This window comes from Danio aesculapii, chromosome 6, assembly GCF_903798145.1.
Source record: "Danio aesculapii chromosome 6, fDanAes4.1, whole genome shotgun sequence".
Classification (NCBI taxonomy): domain Eukaryota; kingdom Metazoa; phylum Chordata; class Actinopteri; order Cypriniformes; family Danionidae; genus Danio; species Danio aesculapii.
Genome location: NC_079440.1, coordinates 57,755,560 through 57,764,736, shown reverse-complemented (window position 1 = coordinate 57,764,736; position 9,177 = coordinate 57,755,560). Strand labels below are relative to the sequence as shown.

Sequence of the window (9,177 nt, the reverse complement as noted above, 5' to 3'; positions counted from 1 at the left end):
GCTCCATAGATAAGTCCATATATTGATTATTGTGACAGGCCTACCCAATACCCAACCTTATTATTATTCAGCAGCTAATTATCAGTTTATTAAGCTCAAAGTCTTAGTGGTTTACTAACATCAAGAATTGTAACTTAAATAAAATTGGACTGCATTTGCATGACATTTTAAGCAGATAAAACAGATTTTTTTATTTGGAAAAATCCTGTAAACCAATGAAAATTCCTGCTGGAGTTTCAGTTGTACTGAAATAAGACTCATCACTTAAACACAACCAGAAAAACACAGAAGAATGCTTTATTAAAAAATAAGTGAACATAAAATAACCTCAAAGATGACATAAAAAGCAATACAGCACATAACTTGACAAAACAAACAGATCAGTTTGAAGTGCATGGACACCTCTAAACACAGGCCTCAAACTGGATTCCTGGAGGGCCGCAGCTCTGCACAGTTTTGCTCCAACCATAATCAAACACAGCTGATCCAAATAATCAAGGTGTTCAAGACTAGTAGACCAGGGGTGTCCAAACTTAGTTTCTCAATATGCGTTCTTCAGCAGTCTTGCGTACTCCTGAGTTGAAGGTGATTAAAGCCAAACTGCAGAGCTGTGACCCTCCAGACATTGAGTTTAAGACCACCGATCTAAACAGTATTCAGATGTTATAAAAGCTGAAGAGTAACTCGGTCAATCCAGACGTTATAAAGCAGGGGTGTCAACCTCAGTTCCTGGAGGGCCGCAGCTCTGCACAGGTTAGTTCCAGCCCTGCTTCAACACACTTACCTGTAGGTTTCAAACAATCCTGAAGGACTCAATTAGTTTGATCAGGTGTGTTTAATTAGGGTTGGAACTAAACTGTGCAGAGCTGCGACCCCCCCAGGAACTAAATTTAAGGCCATTGATCTAAACAGTATTCAGATGTTATAATACAGGGGTGTCCAAACTCAGTTCCTGGAGGGCCGCAGCTCTGCACAGGTTAGTTTCAGCCCTGCTCCAACACCCTTACCTGGAGGTTTCAAACAATCCTGAAGGACTCAATTAGTTTGATCAGGTGTGTTTAATTAGGGTTAAAGCTAAACTGTGCAGAGCTGCGGCCCTCCAGGAACTAAATTTGAGGCCATTGATCTAAACAGTATTCAGATGTTATAATACAGGGGTGTCCAAACTCGGTCCTGGAGGGCCGGTGTCCTGCATATTTTAGTTCCAACACACCTGAACCAGCTAATCAAGCTCTTGATTAAGTTGGAGCTAAACTATGCAGGAGATCAGCCCACCAGGACCGAGTAAGGACACCCCTGGTATAAAAGTTGAAGAGTAACTCGGTCAATCCAGATGTTATAAAGCAGGGGTGTCAAACTCAGTTCCTGGAGGGCCGCAGCTCTGCACAGTTTAATTGCAACCCTTACCTGAAGCACTCCATTAGTTAAATCAGGTTGGAGCTAAACTGTGCAGAGCTGTGTGGAATCCAGCCCTTTATACAAGCGTGAGTCTATCAGATGCTGCAGTGAATCTTCACACATTCACACACTCCTGAAACTATCTCTTCTTCTTGCTCTCCTTTTTCATCTTCTGGCGGATCTGTTGAACGGGTGGCTTTGCTTTTCGGTTCTGATCAGAGCTGCGAGTGTCAGCCGGATCTGACGTCTCCACCAGCTGAGAGAGAAAAACACAGACGTTCATCATTTCTCCCATGTAGATTAATCAGACAACTCATACGCTTGGGTTAAAGTGTATTAAAAAACGCATAAAGAGAGTTCACTCAAATGTTCTTTCTTCTGGTGAACACAGAGGAAGATGTTTTGCAGAATGTTGGGGATAAAAATAGGCATTGACTTCCATCATTTTTGTTGTTCTACTACTGATGTCAATGGCTGATTTCTTGATGATCTTGTTTTGTGTTCAACAGAAGAAACGCATAATTGTAAAAAAATAATAAATCAGTGTGAGTTTTAGTTTAGAAGAGCAAAGCAAGCAATATCTGGCAGATAAAACATTTTTGAGATGTTGACAGTCAAATACGTGTCTTACGCTGCTATAAACACCATTAGGACACACAGTTGAAGTCTGAATTATTAGACCCCCTGTTTATTTTTCCCCCAATTTCTGTTTAACAGAGAAGATTTCTTCAACACGTTTCTAAACATAATAGTTTTAATAACTCATTTCTAATAACTGATTTATTTTCTCTGTCATGATGACAGTAAATTAGGCAAGTTATTGTATTATGATGGTTTGTTCTGTAGACTATCGAAAATAAATAGCTTAAAAGGGGCTAATAATTTTGACCTTAAAATGGATTTAAAAAAATTAAAAACTGCTTTTATTCTAGCTGAAATAAAGCAAATTAGACTTTCTCCAGAAGAAAAAATATTATCAGACATACTGTGAAAATTTCCTGAATCTGTTCAACATCATTTGGGAAATATTTAAAAAATAAAAATAAATTCAAAGGGGGGCTAATAATTCTGACTTCAACTGTATATTTCACCAAAAAAAGTGAAAATTGGTTGTTTTTGCGTTTTTTAGAGCAAATTTGTGCTCTAAAAGGTTTGAAAAGAAATCTTAAAGCTGTGTCACGGAGATAAGATCCTTGTGTGAATTCCAGCATGTAGAGTAGATGTCTGTACCGGCCGTTACAACGTGACGTCTTTGAGCTTTCAGCATTAATCCATGAGAATGACTTGGTTTGAACCCATCAGCTTTGTGTAGGATTTTCACTGCATTTTGTGACAGGATAGTCTATACACACACGGCTGTGTTTCTACTGAGAAATGGGGAGTTTTTATTTTCTCCCATTCGGCATGCCGAATCAAATTCCATGAAAACAACCCTCTTTCAGCAGTTCCTCGCATCCAAAATCTCGTTTGTCACAGGGGGCATGCATGAAATGTTCCTAAATGAAAGTGAAAGTGCCAAACTGCAGTTAAAGTCCAGTCATTAAAAATTAAACACCCAAAATTACTTGAAACTCCAGAGGAAATGTGGATAGCGCGGTGTCAAATGATGTGTTATAACATGTAAAACGGGATCATGAAAGGAACGTTCAAAACGCAACTCATGTCAACACCATCTTATTATTGTCTTGCTCAGATTAAGGCAAATAACTGCATTACCAGGGTATATGCAGGAAACCCAAGATGATTTTAATACCTTTTTAAAGACCTTCTCAGAATATTTTAAGACCTTGTTGCCACTTCAAGTTCTAATCGGTATCAAACCTTTAAACTTAATAAACAGTTGTAGTTAAATAAATCAATGCAGCACTTCTAAGCTCTTTTAAGACCATCAAGAATTAAACTTCTGACTTATATAGGATTGTCTTTAATAGCCTAGCAAAAACGATATATGCATATCTATGTATATATGTGTATATATAGATGTATATATATATATATATATATATATATATATATATATATATATATATATATATATATATAATTTTTTTTTTTACTTGACCCATCAAAATAAACTAATTCTATTAGTTATTTCTCAGATGCTATAGTTCTATACATACTATTTTTGTAAACATAAATGAAAATAAACACTAAAAAAACGTAAGCTACATGTACGCACAACAGACTGTTATAAAATAGTTATGGATAGACATTTGCTAAAGGTTTTGTAATATTGGATGTGTTGGATCGATTGGGGAGCGACACATAAACGAAGGAAAATTAAGACCCGTTTAAAAGGATTTAAGACAAACAATATTTCAGTGAATTTGACACTTTTTAAGGGCTAAAATGTAGTTTTTAATATTTAAGACTTCTTAAAGACATATAATACACTTAAAGAGCCTGATGATACACTTTACAGTAGTACAGTTCAAAAACACCACAGTATTTTTTTGACGTGGGTTTGATTACGATCAGATCTGTATGTCGTCCTCACCTGTTCGTGGCTCTTGGATGTGGGTATAATTACAGCTAGAATACAAATGAGTTGAAAAATGGCCCCTAGAAACAATCCATAACGCAGGAGACTCTCGAAGAAAGTGGGTTCAGGAACCTCCGGAGGAGAAAGATCCAGATCAGCGGACATGATGAAGAGCGCCTGGTAAACACACAACACACACATGATCACAACACCACGGTGCAATGACATAATAAAAATATACATGGTATTACGAATTTATTACTGTCGTCAGGGTCAAATTTAAGCACTTTCTAGATGCATTCTTAATCTTTTCCAGCACAAGTGTGTCAAACACATATAAACTCAAAATATGACGTGTGTTGTTTGTTCAAAATGAGCTGAAACGGCACAATTCTTGATTTTTGGGGACAACTTTATTGTTTATGTTCAATCCACTTAAATTTGTAAAAACTAGTAAGTGAACTTAATTCCTTCATGTTGCACAAACAGGAATCAGTTGTGTGGAACCCTGCATTATTTACAGTGTACTTCATCACATTATATTAGATGCTATTAGTTAGTGTATAGCGTAGTTCTGTACATTACAGCATTCTAAGGAAAACCTTGACCATGGTGTGTTTGCCCTTAGCCTAACATTAAAATACTGTCATTTACTCTGTTAAAAGATTGAGGTAAATTTGGTTTTATATTCGCACATTCGTTCAGTAACAACTTGTGACACATTAGATATAGTCCTAATGTTGTTTTGAAGTCCTGCTACATGTGATTTCAGACTGAATATTCAAAGTACCATATAAATATAAAACCAACTTTACCTTGGTTAGTAAAATACATTATTAGGAAAGCAATATTTAACATTATCGTCACATTTTCAAGCACTTCATCAACAATCTAAAAGCACTTTTCAGACCTTGAAAACCCTAGATAATAACGCAAGCATTTTCAAGGTTTTCCAGCACATGTAAGCAGGGACGGGCAGTGTTTATGATACAAGCATTTCAAACACGTATTTTAAATACAAAATAGTATTTTGTAATTTGTATTTGATTGGGTTGATGAAAATGGGTCAATGTGTTGAATTAAAATACATTAGTGTCTTGTATTTGTAAAATACATTGTAAGAAGTCTACATGATGATGTCATAAAAATGCAGCCTCTGATTGGTCTTTTCTTAGTTATTTGCCGAGGCTTGAGATCAGAGCAGAAAATTGATTAAGAAGGAGGTCAATGAATGGAGAATGAATGGAAATTATGCAACACACAAAGAAAATAACAGACAAATGACAACAAAAGTCAACAATTATAGAAAATAGTATATATATATATATATATATATATATATATATATATATATATATATATATATATATATATATAGTTGAAGTCAGAATTATTAGCCCCCTTTTAATTATTTTTTTCTTTTTTAAATATATAATATAATCTTTTAAATAAGTAAATATATATATATATATATATATATATATATATATATATATATATATATATATATATATATATATATATATATATATATATAAATATATATATAAATAAATAAATATATATATAAATAAATAAATAAATATATATATATATATATATTTATATATTTATTTTTCTCTTCTGGAGAAAGTCTTATTTGTTTTATTTCCGCTAGAATAAAAGCAGCTTTTAATTTATTAAAAACCATTTAAGGTCAAAATTATTAGCCAATTTAAGCTATATATTATTTTGATAGTCTACAGAACAAATCATTGTTATACAAAATTACCCTAACCTGCCTAGTTAACCTAATTAACCTAGTTAAGCCTTTAAATGTCACTATAAGCTGTATAGAAGTGTCTTGAAAAATATCAAATATTATTTACTGTCATCATGGCAAAGATAAAATAAATCAGTTATTAGAAATGAGTATTTAAAACTATTATGATTAGAAATGTGTTGAAAAAAAAAATCTTCTCTCCGTTAAACAGAAATTGGGGAAAAAATAAACAGGAGGGCTAATAATTCTGACTTAAACTATATATATATATATATATATAGCCAGTATAAGAAATGAGATATCAGTTCATAAGAACTGAATGTGAATCCTTCAGCACATAATCAGTCTCAGGGCTGCAGGTGGAAATGCAGAGGAACTTTAGAATTATAAAACACCTACAGATGAGGTGAGAAACTGAGACTCTTCCAGTTACAGAAAAAAACGAAAAAATCTTGGGAGAATGAGAATACTGCACAAATAATAGTGCTGATGTAGATGCCAAGAAAATAAGACAAACAACATAAAAGTATGTCCTACAGTGGCGGTTTCCTCAGTGCTTCATTGACTGTTTCAGATGCCAGTAGCTGATCTGTAGGTGCACCTTATAATTAATGAAGAGGGAACATGCCTGACTAAAGATGTCAAAGTGGCACAATACAGTGTATAAGACACATATATTCAATAATCCTCCAGTCTCTACAGACTGGGGAAAAACTCCAGTTACACAGCAGCAGGATGTATATGATGAGTTTATTTACAAAAGCAGATGACTACATTTTAGAGAGAGATCATGTTTTATGTTGTGCATTGAAGAGTACAAATGCAAAAAAAACATGATCACTAAAGCTGGAGGTATTAGTAGTTTTCAGAAATCATGTTTTAGTATTGATTTCAATTGCAAAAAAAACTACATTTATTAAAAAACTATTAAATTACCCCTTCATACATCTCCCTTTATAATATAAGACTGTTAAGAGATGTGGCAATTTTACAAGCCATGCAATGAACGGAAACACAATGAAGAGATATAGTACTGAGCAAGTCCAGCGTGATGGATGTGACATTTGCAGTAAAATCTCAAAACATAAATTCACAAAGAAAGTATATGTGAACATTATATTGAAACATCTGTTTATATTTTCCAAAACTACTAACCACAGAGTTACAGGATCATAACAATCTGTAAACATTTTTTATCATTTAAATGAGTGAAATAAGCATGCGTTATGGATGTGACCAAAAAAGGCTGCGAGTTTACAATATACAACATGTTTTGTAGAAATTCTGTGAATTAAACTGCACAACCCCAACGAAACAATGCTAATCAAAAGGATAAGGGTTGGCTCACAGTAGAACAAAAACGATTGATTTTATTTTATTTGACATTTTTTGCATTTATAAGGAAAAAGTTTGGTTATGGATGTGACGTCTCTCTGTTGTGGATGTGAAATTGGCCCTTGTGTGATTTTGGTAAATCAAATATAATTGTTTGAAAACATTAAGAGACATTTTGGAGTATTTTAAAGCACTGTAAAATACTTAGTTGCACAAAAAAAACGCAGAAACGGTTTCGCTATTTAGACAAAAACTTAATTTTATTCATGGCAAGGTTGACATTTGCATGGGATTTTCCTACTGTATTCCAACTCATTATCTGCATTAGATGGCTTTTACAGTAATTAAAGAGGGATCTTCAAGACTGGACTTTCTGTATAAGAGTTGTATTCAATTTATAAGGGGCTTAGCGGACATTTTAAAAGTGGTGGTGGGGGGGGGGGGGGACAGCTGTATGAGATCATACGTTCATATAGTTATTATTCACCTGTTTCTAAATGGTCTGTCCCTAAAAGTGAGGGGGACGGATCCCCACCGTCGCCCCCGGTTGCTACACCCCTGCAATTTATACTAAAATGAAAGGGAAACAAGGGTTTATGAATACCTCCTCGTGTACAGAAGTAGAGGTGAATGAGTTGGCAGAGAGAAGCTGAATTAAACTTGCTGTTGTCAATCATTGTTTACTTCACTTTCAGAGTCAGTTTATCGATGAAGAGATTGATCGAATAATTAGGCCTGTCGATAGAAGTTTTGCAAATAAATGTCATGCTCCCTTGTAAAGGTATTTTGTAGTATTTAGTGGAATACAGTATTTTATTTTGATAACATTTGAGGCTTCTGTATTTAGTAGTTTATTTTGCTAGACGTAAAATTGAGGTATTTGGTATTTTAAAATACATTTCAAATACAATGTATTTTTGCCCATCCCTGCCGTAGTATTAGTTTAGCACACACACAAGAGCAAAACTAGCACTACTCTTAATGATAACATAACGGAGGGGTCTCTGCGGGTGTAAATCACACACAAAAGAACAAACCACTTACCTGTATCTTTAAAACACAGGCCTGTTGTGTTGTTAAAATGAAAAGTCGCCTCCTAAAACGGCAGAGTGCCTCCGTTTGTTGTCAGATTCAGGGTAAACACGTCTGCGCTTTGTCTCGTATGTGTTTGAGATTCTGGTCTGAGGGTTTATTGGCTTTACTGCCTCCTGCTGCACCGGAGAAGAAACTAACTAAACTGTTTATGCGATAGGGCTGTCAGATAAATGACAGTCGGGTTCATTAAAAAACTCACCAGATTTTAATTCTGTAAACCAAATGTAATGTATCATGTATCCAGTTTGTCCTTTTATGATCAGAACATCTACTTAGACTGCGAGTGAACCGGCTGGCTTTTTCACATAGCAACTGTTATTTATCTCAGCGCTGCTCAGGATGGACCAATCACAGTGACTTAAATTGTAACCGCTAAAACTGTAGGTTCGTCACTGGAAAATTATTTGATTGAATTAAAAATACAATTTCTATACGTTTTCATATACATATTATACACAAACGTTTATATTAAGTATTTTTAAATACAGTATACAAATTTCGAGGACAGATATTCATTCATGTTTCGTTAATGAATCTGTATTTTTGCCAGGTAGTAAATAATTCATTCAAACGGGATTTCAACTGAGTAGAGACCATAGGCTCAGCCTCCCCCTGGCCAGAGACCACGGAGATAGCAGCAAAGAAAAACTGCATTGAAAACATGTAACAGGTGTAAGGCGTAATATGAATGTAATTTAATGTTGATGATTAACACAACACTTTAGCTATTGTAAGTTTGTCAATCAAATTTAAAGTCCCCCTCCGCACAAAAATGGAACTGTCCAACCCCGCACGTTGCAATGATGAGCGCTGTTTATACGCTTATTTCATGCGGGCGCCATTTTAAAGAACCAAAGCGAGGCTGTGGTGGGAAGAAACGCGGAAGTATAGGACCAGCACTGTAAACATTGCAGTAACATGCTGTGGACTACAAACCTCCAGCTGTTGCCGAGATTTCAAAATACAGATATGGTGTAAACATCACTTTAATATCAGTCAGTACGTTTAATTTAAACAATTAAAAGCAATTTAGCATCAAACAACATCACAAGCTCTGTAAGAGTAATATGCTCAAGTGTCCTCCTAGGCTTCAGTTCATGGCAGC

The 9,177-nt window shown here is 34.7% G+C and overlaps 1 protein-coding gene across 1 annotated transcript; it reads right to left on the bottom strand.

Moving 5' to 3' along the window:
- Positions 1 to 264: 264 nt before the first annotated feature.
- Positions 265 to 8,169, bottom strand: manbal (mannosidase beta like). The gene is made up of 3 exons (XM_056460606.1): positions 8,022 to 8,169; positions 3,896 to 4,057; positions 265 to 1,654 (listed from the first exon to the last, which is right to left on the bottom strand). Exons 2-3 carry the CDS (start codon positions 4,043 to 4,045, stop codon positions 1,538 to 1,540), a joined length of 267 nt encoding a protein of 88 aa, XP_056316581.1. The 5' UTR covers positions 4,046 to 4,057; positions 8,022 to 8,169; the 3' UTR covers positions 265 to 1,537.
- Positions 8,170 to 9,177: the final 1,008 nt, after the last annotated feature.